The sequence below is a fragment of the Syngnathus leptorhynchus genome, chromosome 1 (assembly GCF_054491065.1).
Source record: "Syngnathus leptorhynchus isolate UIUO chromosome 1, UIUO_Slep, whole genome shotgun sequence".
Taxonomy (NCBI): Eukaryota; Metazoa; Chordata; class Actinopteri; order Syngnathiformes; family Syngnathidae; genus Syngnathus; species Syngnathus leptorhynchus.
In genome coordinates this window covers 8,910,646-8,929,558 of record NC_141195.1, presented here as the reverse complement: position 1 = coordinate 8,929,558, position 18,913 = coordinate 8,910,646, and the positions used below count along the sequence as shown (strand labels likewise).

The 18,913-nt window shown below is 40.8% G+C and overlaps 1 protein-coding gene across 2 annotated transcripts; it reads left to right on the top strand.

Annotated features, from left to right (window-relative positions):
- Nucleotides 1-5: 5 nt before the first annotated feature.
- Nucleotides 6-18,887, top strand: rapgef3 (Rap guanine nucleotide exchange factor (GEF) 3). Of its 2 annotated transcripts, none has more exons than XM_085922693.1 (27): nt 6-87; nt 6,125-6,172; nt 9,841-9,947; nt 10,215-10,336; nt 11,128-11,299; nt 11,588-11,672; nt 11,885-11,945; nt 12,146-12,222; nt 12,447-12,593; nt 12,663-12,763; nt 13,094-13,182; nt 13,269-13,347; nt 13,831-13,981; nt 14,073-14,155; nt 14,242-14,272; nt 15,399-15,471; nt 15,598-15,735; nt 15,809-15,906; nt 16,190-16,315; nt 16,428-16,609; nt 17,050-17,140; nt 17,216-17,266; nt 17,414-17,501; nt 17,602-17,666; nt 17,748-17,802; nt 17,900-17,971; nt 18,462-18,887. In XM_085922693.1, the coding sequence occupies exons 1-27, from the start codon at nt 19-21 to the stop codon at nt 18,578-18,580; spliced, it is 2,580 nt and encodes an 859-aa protein (XP_085778819.1). In that variant the 5' UTR covers nt 6-18; the 3' UTR covers nt 18,581-18,887. The 2 variants fall into 2 exon arrangements, with proteins under 2 accessions (XP_085778819.1, XP_085778810.1); XM_085922684.1 differs by lacking the exon at nt 6-87 and adding an exon at nt 3,553-3,840.
- The last annotated feature ends 26 nt before the right edge of the window (nt 18,888-18,913 follow it).

Here is an 18,913-nt window from a genome sequence, read left to right as displayed (position 1 = left end):
TAGGATGGAAGGGGACAAATGGAGGAAGCACTGTTAAAAATTTTGAAACCTATGGACACGCAGAAGAATGTCAGGAGGTCACCCACGGTGAGTCAATGATTCTCTTCTACTTTAATAAAAGGTTTGCATTAGGGCTGCTCAATTAAGTGAATCTTAATCATAATCACGATTTTGACTCCAGACAATCTCAAAATTCATATAATCCAGGACAAATGATTACTTGGTGGTTCCGTTCTGAGACGTGGAGATCCCAGCCATATTTAACAGGCAGTGTTGTACCTCAACGCATTCAATGAATGAAATCTCATGAACGTGCTCGTATTTTGGAGGAACGTGAAGTGAATGTAGTGCATTTTTTTACTCGTTGGGACGTTTTTGTGAACACGCTTATTTTGGGGCCATTGAATGGTTTTGAACGGCACTTTTGTTCAAAGATGCCAGGTTTTCTCTTCTTAGATTTCAAAATAAAGCCCAGCTAAACACAAAGTAAACAAGCCTTAAATTGGCAGGGGAAAAGGATTTGGCAACCTCTGTCATCAACAGTCGCATGGCATGATGACAGACGCTCTATTCAATGATTGGGGGAATATTGAGCAGAACACTCGTGATTATGATTTTTACCCATAATCGAGCAGCCTAGTATAAGTGACTTTGGCAACAAATTCTTCTGTAACTTTAAATCATGTCTTGCAATTAAAAAAAAAAAAGTTTTTGCAAGAAATAGAATTGACTTAGTTTGATTCATTAGTATCAGGTAAAGTGACTTTTGTTAGTGTTGGATTTTTTTAAAAACTGCATTGATGTGTGGTCATTACCGTTTGACAAAGACTGGTTTAGGTTCACATTTAGTTTAGTCGACGGTTAGTAAGAGGTCATTTTGATGGCTTTAACGAATTATCTCCATTAGATAAATGCGTGTCGGTGTGTTTGTGTACCACAAGACAGACATACCAGACTGTTGGCCAAGTACACATTCCATGGGCGTAGTAGATCAGCCGCAGGAAGCCCCACTCCCTTCCTCAAATGATCTAAATAGAAACAGACGTGGATGTAAATAAACACACACAAAGACACAAACACAATTTTCATAATGACGCAACTACCTTTTTTTATGCAACTATAATCTATTCCAAAATGAGCATTTGTTATGTCTAGAGTTTTGGCCTAAGGAACAAACTACTAGATATTTGTGCAAAAAAAAGGCCAGTATAAGTTAAGGGACTGATTTAATACTCGTAATTGAAAGTATAAATTCTAAATGTACTTGCAGAACAAATGTGAAAGTAAAAAAGGTTTGTTTGGTAAGTTGGTCCAAAAGGAAGAACAATATCAACATACAAAATACTAACACCTACTCTTATTGACTACAGTTATTTTACTTGGAGGTAAAATTATGTTGCTTATCAGATGGTGCATTTTTGTCGTTTAACCTAGAGCTAACTGGCATGGGTTCAAGTTTTCCAATCAAAATATTTTCAGTGTCATTTTTTTAACACCCAAGGCTGCCTGTTTTTAGGCTGGCACGAGGCAACACGTAATATTTTTTTATATCTTCTATTGTCAATGTTGACAATTTTGTTAGTGACAATTGTCTTGAGTGAAGATGGATAAGGAATATCTTGGTTCTCTAAATTTGCCCAATCACCGTCATTGTTAATGCAGCCTGGTTCACGTTCTGCCATGTTAGAGCTGTTTTTTCTATTTTTTCTGCTTGTAAGACATAAAAATCAGTTTGAAGTATTGCTATTTTTTTACTTCCTGCCATTGATTATGTTAGAGTATGGTTTTGCTTTGTTACACTGAATTGTACTTGGGATACAAAAGTTCAATGGAGGTTGCAAAGCTGAAACTTCACAGTAGAGAGCAGCATTTACCACGTGAAATACAAAACTGGCTGTACATGCGCAGTAAACTGCAACTTGTGTGGTAAAATGTGAATATGAAAACAGGAACTAAAATTCTTTGACTCAGGGTGGTAAGATTGTAAAAAATAATCCTTCGAAAGTACACATTTTGGACATCAAACTCAATGCATGACTGCAGTGCATCTATTCTCAGGTAAGCCAGTTCTGCGAGAGAAAATTGGTGAATGGACATATTATTGATATGCATTTAGTTGTGCCTGCCAAACTCATCAATTGTGAAAAACACAGCTGTATTATCTGTCAATTTCTGAATGATTAAAGTTTGCTTTTGACCAGTGCTGTGTTCTATTTATGATCAATGCAGCACCTCACAAGGTTAGCAACACTTTTGTTTTGTCACTTGTTTCCATGCTGAAAATACATTTGAGCTTTCACGGAATACTTGTGGTGACACAAAAGACAGCTTTATGGATCCATAAAGCTACGTGTGTCAGTTTAACGGCAGAGCAAAGTGCGGGCAAACGTGAGAAAAGGTGAAACAAAAACTCCTGTGCTTGAGTAAAAACGTTCAGGCGCTTTTGTTTATCCATAACTTTGCCACCAGCGCAAAAGCAATACAATGTTTATCTGACCCAAAGCTGGGACAACTTGATAAGCATACAGAGTGAGGCTGGTCATCATCTGACAACGGTTACCTCAGACAGCTTCAAGAATCAACAGTGAACAGTATTTTCAGGAGGACGCCTTCCCTTCAGCTGGGCAGACAAGTGTTTAGCTTGTGGTAAGGCTGCTACAAACACGGTGAGGTTAATTGTGTAATGGGAATCAGACATAGTCAAGCACAAATGTTGAAGAGCGACAACGATTTTTCCACTCTTCAACCACGTGTAAGCATTATGTATTGTCCTGACTTTCCATCCATTTCATTGCACTTGTACTGGACTTGTTGCCAGATCACTCATGAGGACAATTAAAAGTCTTCAGTTAAGCTACTATTCATGATTTCAGAACGTGGGAGAAAACCGGAGAACCTGTAGAAATCCACACAAGCATGCAAACTCAGAAAAACAGGAAAGCTGGAGTCTGGATACAAACCCCTGACCTCTTGACCTGTGAGGGGGTGTGTAAAGCAGTTGCCTCCCAAAAAAACAACCTTATTTGTATTTAAAACATTCAATTTAATGTTTTAAATATTTTTATAATTTATCATATATTATCTGGATGCACATCGTATTTTCCTTGCAATAAATTGCTTTTTTTTTTTTAAACAAAAACAAAAACAAAATTCTCATGGCATTTCAACTTTATTCGTATAACCTTTTTCCCATGATTGTCATGTTTTTAATGGGAAAGAAAATATATAATACAAAATGCGTATCAGACAGTACTGTTCCCACAGCTTCTTAAAGCGTGCCACTGTTTCACTATTGCAGTGATAAAGGACCGCCCGGTAACTGTGATCTGTATCTCGTGACATTTTTGAAGCGCTCAAAACTGATGATTTAAAATAAATATTACAAAATAACGTCAGTCGTCATGCTGCTTGAATCGTGAAGACGTAAGTAGTGAGCTAAAGGATTAAAGGGGGGGAGGTCACGTGTGTGTAAAGCGCTCACTGTAGTGCGCAAAGCGCGCACTTCCCGAGCGTGCGTTCCTGCGCGCATGCCACTCCTCCACGATTGTCTCAAAAGTGACGCAGCACGACGACATGGCCAAGCGGAGTCGAATCCGACTTGGGGATGTTGGATCAGATGAGATCCGGGATCGGTACCATGATTCAGCTATGTCCGAATGAGGCTCTGATTAGCGTGTATGCGCTGCGTGCGCAAATCGCGTGACGGGTACTACTTTCCCGATTTTCTTCTGGTCGATTGTTGAGATGTGAAATAAGATGCATCTGTTCAGGAGTTACAATTATCAAGTGTTCCCGGACCGAGACTTAGTGGACACGCCGACCATACGCGGCATCAGATGGGTATGTATATTTACATCTCAGAGCATGCGCTCTTGAATGAGCGCATTATTCTATACTGCACGCAAATTACACACTACAGCGTAATGACACGCGTCTCTTTTATCTTTATTTTTTTTAACCAAGTCTTCTCAACCCGAATGTCCATTTAGAATTTAGACTACAATACATTCATTTGTTTTTAGAATAACAATGTATAACCTTCAAAGAGTATTATTACAATGTTAATTGCATCCAAATTGAACTTTTGCAACTTTTAATAACCATGTGTGTTTTATGCACTTAAGTGTAACGTGTATGTAGAGGTGCAACAAATGTTTAAATGTTTAACAATTGTTTAAAGGGTCCTATGACATCAAAATGCATTTTATCCATTGTTTTATCCCCCAAAAATTAAAAGGTCAGCGACTATGTTTACATGCAGTCAATAACCCTTTTAAACCCCGAATCTTGGCAGTATTTCGCTTTTTAAAGCCCATGTAAACACACCCAAAAATGTGAATATGCTCTTAGTCGGGTTTAAATTCTAATTTTTATTTGATGACTGCACTATTTCAAATGATTACGTTTCACTTGATAACATTTTTATTGGATTAGAATGACAAAAAAGCAAACACTACATGTGATGGCTCAAGTCTGAAACTATTCCCAGTCACTTGTGGAAGCACATTTGTGCAGCCCTTTGGGTGGATACAGGAAGGCAATCAAAGCAAAGTATTAAAAATAGTGTATTGTTTATTGTTCACCTTCACACTCCCTTTCTTGGAAGAGCCTGTTGAAGAGTGTACAGAAGGAAAGTTGTCATTTCCTGGTCACATGAAAACACAACATTCAGATAGATGCCCAAATCGTTATACTTTCAGACTAATTACAAATATCATCATGGTGTTTATGTCCAGCAATCTTTCCCCCCCCCCATCAGCGACGCCTTTTAAGTAACAAAACTTGTTACCAGCAGCACTGATCTGAATAGAGATGGCTATTGCGTCTATCTTACATAATAAATTACACAAGAAAACTTCAGACACTGCAGAGGATGTCCTCTCAAGTCGCCCACTGTTAGGAAGAGGGCAAAAGTCCAGCCAGAGAAAGCGTCATGAGATGTGAAAGAAATAAAAAAAAGCTGTGAAAAAGACATAAAACCGGTCATAAAAGTCAGAGTGAACAAGTCGGGTGGAGAATGAGCGAGCTAAAACCAGACCATGCATGCAATGGTCTCCTGTGAATGTTTCATGTTGACATCATTAATACAAACAACCAACAGGCAGGCAATGGCTCCATTCAAAACCTTGTTTAAGACTCTCATCCTATCTGTCGGCGTGTTTCTCTCGTCGAAAGGCCGCCCAATGTTTGGAAGAAGAACTTCAATATTTGGTCCATGTACTGTATGTCGGCCTTACAAAGCGCTGATGCTCATTTAGCAGTAGTTTTAATGAGGAAGACAGGCTTCGTTACCACTTGCTAGGCTGGTACAAGTTAGTTTGTACAAATGTTACCCAAGTGATGTGTTTTCTTGTAAGACATCATTATTGTTACCAGCTAGGTTTGTTCACCTATATACAGTATGTGGACAAAATATGTAACATTCCCCAGTCATCTGATCGTGACTGCGTCCTTAGGTTCAAACTGGTTCTTCTACATTTCCTGCATATGCCTAATGCATCATTTGATCAAGGTCATAATATAGAAGACAATGTCCTATATGTGGTTTTACAACGCCATTAAATCATACGTGTGTATTTTTTTTTTTTTGGCCACCTCGTCAGACGAGAAGCTAACAAGGTTGTTTTCCAAGCGCAAACAATGAGGACCATTAGTCGGCCATCCATACCGCCGTGTGACCGACATATGAGGAAATACGAGTGTGTGTGCAGGAGAAGCAACATTTAACAGATGCGTATGAGATATGACATGAAAAGTGCCTCATCAGTCTGGTGCCGATGTGGACGTGACGTGAAACGTAGTCAGTACGGGACAGATTTCACATTTGAATGATTTTCTTTTGCAAACAACAGTAACTCTGATTAATATTTTTTTCACGTCCATAATTGCTTTTGCAAAATATAAATTGTTGACATTCTCTAGCGTGATTCATTCTGCCCTTCACTGAACTCTATTCATCATTCAACTCATTTACTAATCATGTATAAATTATCTGGAACCTAATGCAAAATGATTCAATAGAAAATCAAACTTGTTGCTTCCTGAATTTGGATTGCGTGGTCTTAGGTTAAACGTTGTTGTGCAAAATTAGCTCATGACACCATCCTTCTTTCTCTCCTCATAGACTCCACTACTACCACAGGTGCTGGACTCAAAGGACACAATGAAGCAGGTGTGTATGTGAAGCGAAGCAACACTCCAAGAATGGTGCAAAGAGAGACCTTATTGTTCTCCTGGTCGAGTTTTGCAACGCCTGCATCCTCTCGGTGTGCTGAACTTATTCTTTCGTTGTGTTTAATATCTCGTGAAACTGACCATGCGAGTCTCGAAAAGCACATTCCTGACGAGACTGGTGGTCAGAAGGAGTCGAAAGGGCACTTGAGTGCTCACTGCTAATCGACCCCCCCCACCCCAAGATGGGACCCTCACATCACTCTTTATCTCAAGCTTGCCTTAACTAAGTGGTAAGGAGAGAAGAAGCAGCAAGCACACCGATAAACGGGGTTAGGCACTGTGGGAGCATATTATTTAGTTAAGACGAGACACTGAATCTGAATAACAGCAGAATTTAAATCATAATTTTGTTTGTTCTACTCATGATACCAAAATAACATTTTTATATACACATACGCAGTGTTCCCAAGCATATACGCTACTTGTGAATTCACCCTGGTGGAATTTATGCTCCGTTAGTCACTCCAAAATTCACCTACACGCTGATGCATATGAAATCTTAAGTATTGCTGTTAAACAGTGTATGGGGCGAGCGCCGAGCAGCTGTGTTTCGCTGGCCTAAAACCAGGAGATGGGCGTGTTCTGTGAAGTTGACTTGCCTCATGCCTTAAAGAAACACCAACATCGATCAGTTAATCCATTGACAGTGATGTCAAGGCCCTCCTTGGCCTCGAAAAAATAATGGAAAATAAAACCACGTAGGGTGGCCACCATACTGGTTCAGGGTGGTTCAGGTACAATGGTACAAAAAAAAAAAAAAAAAAAACAGAACTAAGTTTCATAGCTCCTCTTAATGTATTTCATGATTATACGAGTCTAAAAAAAAAGACTTATGACACAAGAGAAGACCATATGGTGGGATCACACACTGTCCTGTAGTTGCAACAAGCATCATTTCCTCACGACTTGCAATAGTGTGCCATTCCTGTTACAAAGGTCACAGTGCCTTCCAATCTCCCGGTCAAATCACACAGTGTTGACATGGGGGGAGGGGGGGGGGTCATTCCACCTTACAATACTAATGACTCAAGGAATGCACAAATGCAATATGCTGGTGCAGAAGTGTTGACAATTGCAATCCAGCTGTGAAATGCTTTCGAGCATATGCGATAATGAATCTCGCTCCACGTTGACAAGACAAACCAGTTAATGTTGGAGTGGCAAATCTGAATTGTTCATGTAATTTAGGACTTCTATAAGATGCATGGGAATGTAGCTTTAGCCATGTGGTACATGTTGCATGTAATGGTTGATTCCAGATTCACAGTGACAATCGTCACATCTATAGCTGTCAATGGCAATTAATGAATTGATTAATAAATGGTGTCGTGTGTCACTCACCTGACTTCAGAGCCGGGAGCGTGGACTCTGATCCCACTCAGTGGCACTGTGAATTGTCTGTTTATTTCTCTGCACCAAAGTGAGCTCGGGTGGGATCATCTCCTGTTTCCTCTAACCCTAAAAATGATTAGCAGTACAAAAAATGGATGACTGGATGATTAATAAAGACTCCTTATCAATGATCAAATCACTTTTGTCTGATACAGTATGAATCTCGAGTCTTCTCAGAATTCATACAGAATGACTTTGTACCTCCGCTCATAATTCAGTTTGACAGTTAGTGTGAGCCAACCCAGCTTTCAAAATAAAATACGACTTTTAATAGTGTTTTTGCTTGAGTAATGGAAAGTTTGCCTCTTGGAAAAAAAGTAAATACAAGTTAGTGCCTGAGAATGTCACAGTGGGGATCAAAAGGTGAAACGGGCCCCTGGGAAAGACGAGCGTACCTTGTGCTCATGACTTCATCATCGCAATCGTGCAGGACCCACGCTGGATTTATTTAGACGCCGGCTGGTCTGGGAACAAGCTAGTCGAAGTGCACGGAACAGATTTGCGTCGCAATTCCTGGTCCAATCACAAAGCAAAGTCTATTTCTGTTTTAGTTGTATAATTGGCTTTCTTGTTTGGAATTAGCACGTTGCATCTAAAATTGTAATTCTTTCGCTACTCCCACCCTAAAAATATCATGGTTTGTCAATGACTTTAAATTGTCTTCAGTGTTATGAATAGAAATCTGTAGATGTAGGGCAAAGATTTGCTTGTGTTCACAAAAACCTGTACATCAGGTTCATTGAAGACAATTGCCTTTGGTGTTTTGAAAACATTAAGATGACAAAAGACTCAATAGAGTTGTTGGTGTTAAAACCTTGTACATGAGGTTCATTGAAGACTTTGGTCTGTTGACACAAGCACATAGTACAGTACAATAATTTCAATAAAGATTAGCTTCAGTCCTGAATAAAATGTGTGTCATGTTTATAGAAAACTAAACAAAAACACTTTGTTCATCGAGTCATCGATGATTCACAAAGATATGGTTCAGACACTTTGCTTCCAAGAAGCACAATTGGGATACGGTTTAAAACACTATATTGAAACCCAACCCCTTTTTTTTAATATTCTAATTCAAAATCTTGACCCTAGTTTGAAAACCTAAATAGAAACGCTCTATTTGCAATGCAACCTTGCAACGCTAACCTTAGTTTAAAACCCTAATTTGAAACCCTAATGCTAGCGAGAACCCCGATTTTGCATCCATAACCATAATTTAAAATCCTAATTTAAAAACATAACCCTGGGGTTTCACTCGGGTTATGATTTTGAAATAGGGTTTGGAACCAGTGTCGGGGTTTTGGCGTAGTGTTCAAAGCTGTGGATTGGGTTATGAAATAGGATTTCAAATTAGGGTTTTGAAGTAGGGTTTCAAGGGTAGCATTATGGTTTTAAACTAAGGTTACATTTTCAAAGTTGCTTTTCCAAGGTAATCCTCACACCGGTAATGCATCGAGCCATATTGGGGAAAATGACAATTTCCTTTCTGCCCAATACTGTGAAATAGGTCAATATTTAGGCCAATATTGAAAACTGCATTAAATACACTAATGTCCAACCATTTATTTTTAATAAAAAATCTATTTTTTTCATATTTACTTAAATGAGAGCCTCAGTTGGGCTTCCCTCTGCACTCACCCCGCTACCGAGCCTTGGCACCGGCTTGCTTCAGAGGCTGACGGAGTTCTCGCACGCAGAGGAATGATGTATTTTCCTTTTTGATTCAGAGGCAAAGAGGTTGAAACAAAACTACAATTTCATTTTGTTGGTGTCATCAAGCGCAAAGGATGAAAAACCCGGACAGCCACATTGACGCCCATTCTTGTTACATAAGACTTGTTTCTGCAACGGTGGCTAACGAGGCTTCAGCCACCCTTTTCAGGTCTCGGACCTGCTCGCCTTGCGTGCTTTTGAGGGGAAGTGAGCAGGAATTAAATGGCAAGTTGAATAGAAACTGACCAAGGGTGGACGGGGAGCCTCTACGCGTCACAGAGTTACAGGGCCAATTCCAACACCCATTACAAAGATCTTCTCACGTGCTCTTAATTATGCCAGATCACTCTCTCACTTGTGTATACAAAACCATTGCATGTCCCAAATTGTTCTCAGCCAATCTCTCCACATCATAAAACATAACCCAATGTCATATTTATGCCCCTGATATAAATATAGTTGTGTGTTTAATGACTCACTGCTCACCTCTGTGTGCTTAAGTTCCCCTCAGATCGCGTGGCGAAGGCCGCAAGGTCCGTGTACAGAGCCATTGTCGTGAGGAACTCTGTCTTGATCCGAGATCGGAAACATCACCTCAAAACTTACAGGTAAAATGCCTACTACGATGGACATTTGCGCTTTCCTTGTCGGGATTGTTAATGATGAATATTGATGTATTGAAATAATTAACTTTGCCCTCTTATTTCTGCTGCCATCCAACAAGCTCAGTTATGTCTTTTATTTCCAACTCAATTTTATATTACAAAAATTACATAGCATTTTAAATTACAATTTTAAATTACAAACCAATAAATGTATTTACAAAATTGTGCCTATACCAGTTGACATCCTTTGTGATTCACCTTCATTCATAGACAATGCTGCTCTGGTAAGGAACTTGTCGATTGGCTGATGGGCCAAAATGAAGGCCTGCAGTCAAGAAGCCAGGCGGTCGGAATGTGGCAGGTCCTGGTGGACGAAGGAATCCTGGTTCATGGTAGGACATTGAGACATTTCAAAGAGACATTAGGAATATTGATGCTGAAAACGAAGAGAGCCATGAGAAAGAATGAACTTCAGATCAACTACCCAAATCTAGTGAATGTAGCGCTGTTGCTTGGAGAACTAAACATGTCATGAAATTACTAGACCAAAAAAATTCAACAAAGCAAAAATGTGCTGTCCAATCTCAACAATGATATTATTTACAGGCATTTCTTAATGTAATATATTCAGCAAATGATATCTCAGGCAGTACTCAGACATGTTTGAGGAGCTTAAAATGTGACTTAAGTGTGCAGGCACAAAATTAACCCAGTCAAGTATGCACTAACTACAGGAGAAGGCGCATTGTCTGCCAGCAAAACAAAAGTCCAATCAAGCGAGAAACACTCCATCATTCATTCAAGTGGCTCACTTGGAATAAATTTTCATTCATTCTACAATGTTTTGAAGGCACTTTGTTTCCAGTGCTCATATTCCCCCCAAAAAGTTCATTTAAAGCACAAGCAAGAATTGTAATTAGTCTTAGAAAACTATCAATAGTGTACTGTACGAGCATTGGGCTCAATTTGTAACAATTAGTGCATATGCTAACAATAAAACAAAGTTGCAGGGTTATTTTTTTTTTTTAGATAAGGAGAATGGAACCGTGTTTGCTGCCATGACAACCACAAATCACAGGCTGATCGAGTCCCAGATGGACAATACGTGCATGCCTGTGGCTTACAACCAAATTAGCCACACTTATTTGTTTACTTGCATTGTCTTTGTCTTTTCCATGCCAAGTAAAACATGAGGTGAACTTCCACGACAAGGACACACAGTTCTACCGCTTCCTGGATTCCCAGTTTGGACCAAACCACCTAACAAAGGACTCGGAGGATGAGCTGCAGGAAAGCCTTTCGCTGCTGTCTCAACTGGGTCCTGACGCCTTACTCACGATGATTCTACGCAAATGGTGAGTGCCGTGGAATCTTGGATAATCTGTCACAACATTCCACATCATAAATCACTGGTGCCAGTAGCCGGCACATGCTGGGAGAGGTGATAAACATCTCGAAGCCATCGTTTCCGAAGAAGCATTCACTCTGCCAAACTACTGCTTGATGTTCACGACCACTGTGTTGGGCTCTTATCTCAAATTATTGCTCCCAAGTCAAAGCATATGACCCCATATCTGGACAATTCCAAATGCGACCTAATGTATGCTTTCCTGTGTATGTCTTAACATGCCTTTTGTGTTTAGTCCAGCCCAGAGAAGTGCTGAGGACCTGGAGGTCATTTATGAGGAGCTTCTCCATGTCAAAGCCGCTGCTCATCTTTCCGCCTCGGTCAGTCACTGCTCTTGACGCATGACTAAAATCCAAAGTCAATTATATTACTAATTTATTCCTGACAATTTTTGCTATATCAAGTGTTCGATAATTTCTCTTTTTGTAAGCAGCCCTGGCATTCCTAACTCAACAACACTTTCAGATGGCATCAAGCCAACATTTCACAGTTTATTTCTTGAAGCCAACCTTTGTCCCCGCTGTGCCTGTAGGTTCGGAAAGAGCTGGCAGCTGTGCTGATGTTTGAATCACATGCTAAGGCCGGTACCGTCCGTAAGTTGGCCCACTTTTCTACATGTACACATGTCTCATTGTGAAGACCAGCTATTTGGCACAATACCACGTTTCAATCAAGCACGCGAGCAGCCCTTGAAGCACCATGGTTGTCAAAATGTGCCGACATCAATGCTGAAGCGTTTTGATCATAATGCACACTTGAAACGTTGGCTCAAAGGTTTGTGTTGTTTTTGAAGTGTTCAGTCAGGGGGACAAAGGCACTTCCTGGTACATCATCTGGAAAGGCTCCGTCAATGTCATCACACACGGGAAGGTAGGTCAGTGATAAAACCAAACAAAAAGGATTTCTTTCCTACTTGACACAGGAAGGCTAGAGCCAAAATTCAAATCTGTAGAATCTGCAAATAACATTTGCCTGCAGATGTTAGTTAGTTCAACTGGCCTTGTAATCCCAATTTACCAGTTCACTAAGGTTTGAAGTGCAGCACTATTTCTATCTGTATAAAAACATTGACAACGGGAGGTATGTGCGTTCAGGGTCTGGTGACCACACTGCACGAGGGCAAAGATTTTGGGCAGTTGGCCTTGCTGAATGATGCCCCGCGTGCCGCCACCATCATCCTGAGGGAGGATAACTGTCACTTCTTGCGTGTGGACAAACACGACTTCATACGGATTCTCAAGGTCAGCTGACCGTTTGCTCCATTGCAATCTTGTTTTGCTGTTTTCTGATTGTATTTGTTCCGATTTCAGGACGTAGAGGCTAACACGGTGCGATTGGAGGAGCACGGGAAAACAGTGCTGGTGCTGGAGAAATGTGCTGACCCAGATGAGCAGGGGGGAGCTGGAAACAAGTGAGGAACCTGGACTCCTGATAGCTTTGTAAATGTGCCCCATTCTGCAAATTACTGATAAAAAATGTTAATATATGTAAAAATAAAAAAAAAGCAAAGAATCTACAGCTTTATGGTCAAATTTCGTCTACTATAATTTTTACTGGTCAAATTAAGATAAAAAAAATTATACTAATGAGGAAAATACAATAATACAATGTCATCAAAAGAATAATTTCTTTTTAAAACTATATTGAGGTCTGACATCTCCTCACTTGGTTGCTTTCCTAATCGCTAAATCTGCATACAAATGTCAACATCATTTCTTTTTTTCTTTTTTTTTGTGTGCAGGTACACTGTGATGTCAGGAACGCCAGAGAAGATCTTGGAACACTTCCTGGAAACAGTAAAGCTGGACTCCAACGGGACTGATGCCATCGGTGAGAGGTTTTCTCGTCTTTTCTTGTTTGTTGGACAAATTCTTCATGACCTTAGCGGTCTTATGTTTTTTTTTTCTGCCTGATAGATTCGTGTGTGAGCGATTTTTTGCTCACCCACAGAGTCTTCATGCCCTCCAGTCAACTGTGTCCTGCACTGCAGCATCAATATCCTTAGGTCATTGGTTTTCAAACCACATCTATTTAAATCTTTCCCACTATAAGCCACAATTTCTTCCTCACTATTTTTGTCCCAGCACTTTAAACAGCTACGAGTCTTATTTGTGGATTTTCCCGATCCAATATGTGCAGAAATATGTTTGTAAAGATTAAAACGTGTGTTTAAAGACCTTAAAAACATTTGCTGTAAACGCTATTCAATTTTTCACATAAATTGTGGGTGGGCTAGAACTGAAAGGGGATTAATGTAATCCAATTCTTTTTGACTCCATCAGTCAACTGTACTTTTGTCACACTACTGACACTATTAGGCTAAGAAATGAAAAGGCAGCTTATAAACCAATGCACTTGACATGTTGGGAGGGGAGGGGTACTTTTAGATTTCATGTACTCTTAATAGATTGAATTTCATTTTTGAGTCATGGTGTTGTCAACCATCTTCAAGTGAATGTTTCTTAACGGGCAATGCACCTACCAGGCAGAGCTTTCGGAGGGATCCGAGCAGGAGAAGGCCGCCTACGTTCTCAACACAAAGCAGAAGGTGGTGAAGCTGGTTGGCCAATGGGTAGCGCTCTATGGTCTTCTGCTAAGAGAAGACCCCATTGCCGTAACGTTTCTGGAGGTGAGGTTAGAAATCAGGTTGAGAGTTATATAAAGTGAAAGTACATTTTGACTTTGTGTGTACTATTTATTTCTCGTGTGCTCTCAAACAGAAGCTAAAGAAGGACATTGCAGCGGATTTTCGTTTGGCTGGTGTGCTGAAAGATCAATTCCGGGATAGAAGAAGAACAAAAGTGTAATGCCATTAGTGTAAACTTAAAATATCCTCCAAAACTTCTCAAGACTCAAAATGCAGCTAATGTCTATTGTCATCTTCACCAGGTTAGAGAATGGCTACCACTCATTGGGCAGGGTAAGGACCATAATTCGTCTGCCTGTCTGCCTGTCTGTCTGTCTGCCTGTCTGTCTGTCTGTCTGTCTGTCTGTCTGTCTGTCTGTCTGCCTGCCTGCCTGCCTGCCTGCCTGCCTGCCTGCCTGCCTGCCTGCCTGCCTGCCTGTCTGCCTGTCTGTCAAAATAAATGTGCTGTGTACCAAAAGCAATCATTGAAAATTACAAAAGCAACATTACAATGTTACGTAATGTTTTACTAATTTTGTTTGTAGCTTTGTAACTAATTTCTCATTGGTTCAAAATCCAGCAACTCAGGTTTTTCAGTCATGCCAAGCAAGTTCAAATGCATTGCAGAACCTGACAAAGTGTATTTTGTTTAGATAGTATCTGCGTGTTTTTGCTGCCCTCCTCATTGTGCTTTCAGCTCCATATCCTGTAGCTTTCAACAAGCAGACTTTAAATGTTTATTTTTCCAGGCATGGTGAGTCGCAGTGTATTTCCCGTTTAGATCCCATTTTGGATGTGCTTCTTTGCCTTTTCTAAAAAGCGTTTTAAATCAGTCCACCTCTCTTTTAATGCTGCTAAAAAAGGAGGCAGGGAAATTATAATAAAGCATTGGCCTTGCTACATGCAGTTTAGCCATGCCATGTTGCAAAGGGTAAAGGTATTTGGACTGTGATTCATTCTCCGCTCAAAAGATGTATTAAATAACTTCACTAAAATATAGAATTTTTCTTACCCCATCTTGCCTCCCTATCCTAACCTCCCTCGGTTTGATCTGTCCATTCGCATTACTTTATGACAAACGCCTATGACGTCAAAGCCAGACATGCGGGTAGTGATATGTTCGTTTTGATCACAATAATTCTTGATGTGATATGTTCATACTGTTTCATAACTTACAATATGACTTAATTATTGCCAGTACAGTTGATAAAATTTCTATGACGCAATGGTTTGACCTGATACCACCATTAAAATTGCAAATCAGAAGTTGGACAGCACCCTGAAGAAAATGTTATCCGCTGTAACGGCACATTTATCTAGAATTAATTGAGGAATATTTCTATAGAAATGGTTAAACAAAGATGTCAAACAGTTATACAAAAGTCTTGCTTCCCTGTTGTTGTTCTGATGTCCTCAACAGAACTCATTTGACTGGTTTGCTCACAGCGAGGAGCCTGTTGGACGGATACAACCAATCAAAGCGCAGGATAAAGGTGAGCTTTCAAAACATTCTGATATGGAAACTGCTAAACTGTGCTTGTTCTGGCCGACAACTTGAAAAAAGTTGCCTCGGCCGTTTGCAGCGTAGTGATGTGGTACCGTTCTGCTCTGCCGTGCAGTGTTATACGAGATTTACACGCCGGACCACCAAGCTCTCACGCTGATACTGCCGGTCAACATATCCGTCCAAGAAGTAATGCTGTCACTAGTCAAAGCTGGGGGAGATCACGTGCTGGTCAAGATGAATTCAACTGGAGGTGCCAAATCATCATTGTGACATATTTTATGCTCGTCAAAACCTTTAATAACTAACATTTGCAATCCTGACAGAAAGAGCCCAGTTGAAATTGGATGCCACAGCCGTGTTCACCGCGTTGGGACTTAACGAGAGACTCTTCATCTGCACCAGTGGCCAAGTCGAGAAACTGGTATGGATATTTTCAATGTGGTTAATTGAACAAACTGCTGGTAAACATCATGTGACCGCACACAAATGGAGTAACGGACTGACCAGGGGATCTACACAGTTCTGAGGCTCTATGTTTGAATCTTGCCTTTGGACTTCCTGTGTAGCATGTTTTTCTCGTGCTTGTGCGGGTTTTCCTAAGGGTATCTTTTGTGCACTCAAGAAAAGATTCCTTTGAGATCCTCCCTTTTCTGACATACCTAATGATTCTATATCTTCTCTCTTACTCTTGCCCTTGACTCAAGACGCCCCTGAAAGAGCAGCAGGGTCCCGAGCGAGGAAGTGCCAACACACTCGAGCAAATGTGCTCCAAGGACATCGCCAATGAACTCACCAACTACGACTGGGAACTGTTCACCGCCATGCACGAGGTCAGTCGTCGATCCTTTTGCGGGAATCTCAACTCAGACTTGTCGTCACTTGGTTGCTTTTGTTATCTTCATCACCACACTGAGGATGATAACTCTCCGCCTCTTCCTCCAGTCTGAGCTCATCCATTACGTATTTGGACGTCAAAAGTTCCCAGGCGCCATAACGGCCAACCTAGAGCGCTTTGTCCGTCGCTTCAACGAGGTTCAGTACTGGGTGGTGAGCGAGCTGTGCCTTTGTGAAGACCTGGTCAAACGAGCCATCGTGCTGAAGAAGTTCATCAAGATCGCTGCAGTGTAAGAGTCTGCATCTAGTGATGGGGAAGAGGCTTCAAGGTGATTCATGAACCAAGTGTTGTGTTTTTTGAGCCCTCTAGATGGCACCCTTTGTTCAACACAGGGCAGGAAGCCCTTCTTAACCAACAGTGCCATCTGAAGGATTGGAAAAGTACAACTGGTTCATGAAGCAAAATTGAAGCTTAATTACCCCATTTCTATTGCATTAATTTTCTTTCTTTGAACATTCCGTTTCTATTGTTTATTTAGGCAGCAATGCCAGTTTGATCTGAAATAATTGCTCCCTCTGTCAGTTGCTGCTACGTAGGGAAATCCATTCTGCCACTGTTTCTTCAAGATGGAAATTCACAACAGAAACTTGTCAAACGAAATCAGACGTCACAGGGTCAAAACCGGATTAATAAAATGACCTCAAGTTGACTGACTTTGTGTCCTTTCAGATTAAAGGATCAGAGGAATCTCAACTCCTTCTTTGCGGTGATGTTTGGTTTGAGCAACAGCGCCGTGCATAGGCTTTACAAGACCTGGGAGGTGATGCTTCACTTCACGTGTGACACTTGAATAATGTCATCATTATTTTTCACAATTAGACCGTCTTTTTTGTAGAGAATACCCGGTAAGACAAAAAGAATCTACTGCGCCTACGAGAGGCTTATGGTGAGTCGGACTTAAAATATAATGTGCCTGTGCAGTGGTTGGAATGGTTCATAGTTGTCTAAATAACAAATATGTGAAAGCACATATTGGAAACAAAAACAGTATCATCTGGTGGCCGTTAATGCAAATTGTACTGTCTTGTGCCAGGATCCTTCACGTAACCACCGAGCTTACAGGCTGGCTGTGGCCAAACTCAACCCCCCTTACATCCCCTTCATGCCTCTCATACTCAAAGGTAACCAAAGGTCACCACCATTTATCATCATCATACAATAACAGAACACAGCAGTGACATGAGTGACCAAAATGACCAGATGTTGCCTCTTTTTTTTCAGACATGACATTCATCCACGAGGGAAATTCCAACCTGGTAGACCGGCTGGTCAATTTTGAAAAGATGGTAAGACAGACTTGTGCTTGCTGACTTGTATTTTTGGAACAAATAATCAACACTGTGACCTAAATGTCCTTCAACTACAAGCGCATGATTGCCAAGACTGTGAAAATGGTGCGGCTTTGCCGAAGCCAACCTCACGGTGAGTGCCATGAGGTTATATTTTGAACAAAAGTACTGGGACACGTCCATAATCCTATGCTAAATGACATCAACCGACATTTCCGATCCCTCTGCAGTGCCTTCGTCGCCACAAAGAGGCCTTGCTGACCGAATGTTTCTGGAAAGCCCTGCTGCACGCTTATCTACATGTAAGTTGGATTACATTTGTGTAGAGATGGAAAGCCCGTTGATTTGGAACGGCGGGGTCTTTTCTTGATGTTAGGCAGTATGGTTGCCTAATTGTTAGCACGTTTGCCTCACAGTTGACAGGTGTCTGGTTCAAATCTCAGACTCCTCTGTGGGTTTTGTATATTTTCCCCGTGCTCACATGGGGTTCTGTCCAGTTCCCACGGGGAGAATGGACTATAGATACTTGAAGTAGAAATATGCTCATTAATCCTTCCTTTTTACATTTTATTTGTTCAGTTGTCCCCGTCTTTATAGCATCACAGGCCCTGTTCTGAGGAGCGGCTAAGATAAGCCATTTTGTGAATCGCTACCCTGGCCACAGGCTAAATCGTAACCATTCAAAGAAAAAGCCATGAAAATTTGTTTTTGTTCATTGCAACTCACAGGTTTCATTTTTTAAAGAAGAACAAAACCATACATAGTGTCTTGCGTTGTTCTGCATCTTTACAGATTCGGACCACACACTCCCTTTGCGGAGTCCCAGCAACATCCAACACTACATCCAGAACCTGAATGTGATCGACAACCAGCGCAAACTAACACAGCTATCGAGGACACTAGAATGCTAGCGCACAGAAACTCTGCGAACAAATACTCGAGCTCTGGAGGTGCTTCTTGGCTGGTTGTCATGGAGACGGACTCAAGGATGAGAAGAACTTATGCTGAACCGCAATCAAACTGACGGCCTTCCAACACACTGTTTTTGTGTCATTCATCAACTTTATAGACTGCAGTCACACACCATTTCACAAAACGCCAGAGGAACACAATCAGCCTTTCACTATTCGTTCAGTCATTTATGCACAAATGTTTATAAATCAGTAGATTCTCTGTATATGCATATTTCATACATTTGTTTTTCTTAATAAATTATTTTCCCAATTATGTGCATTCAGTTAAAC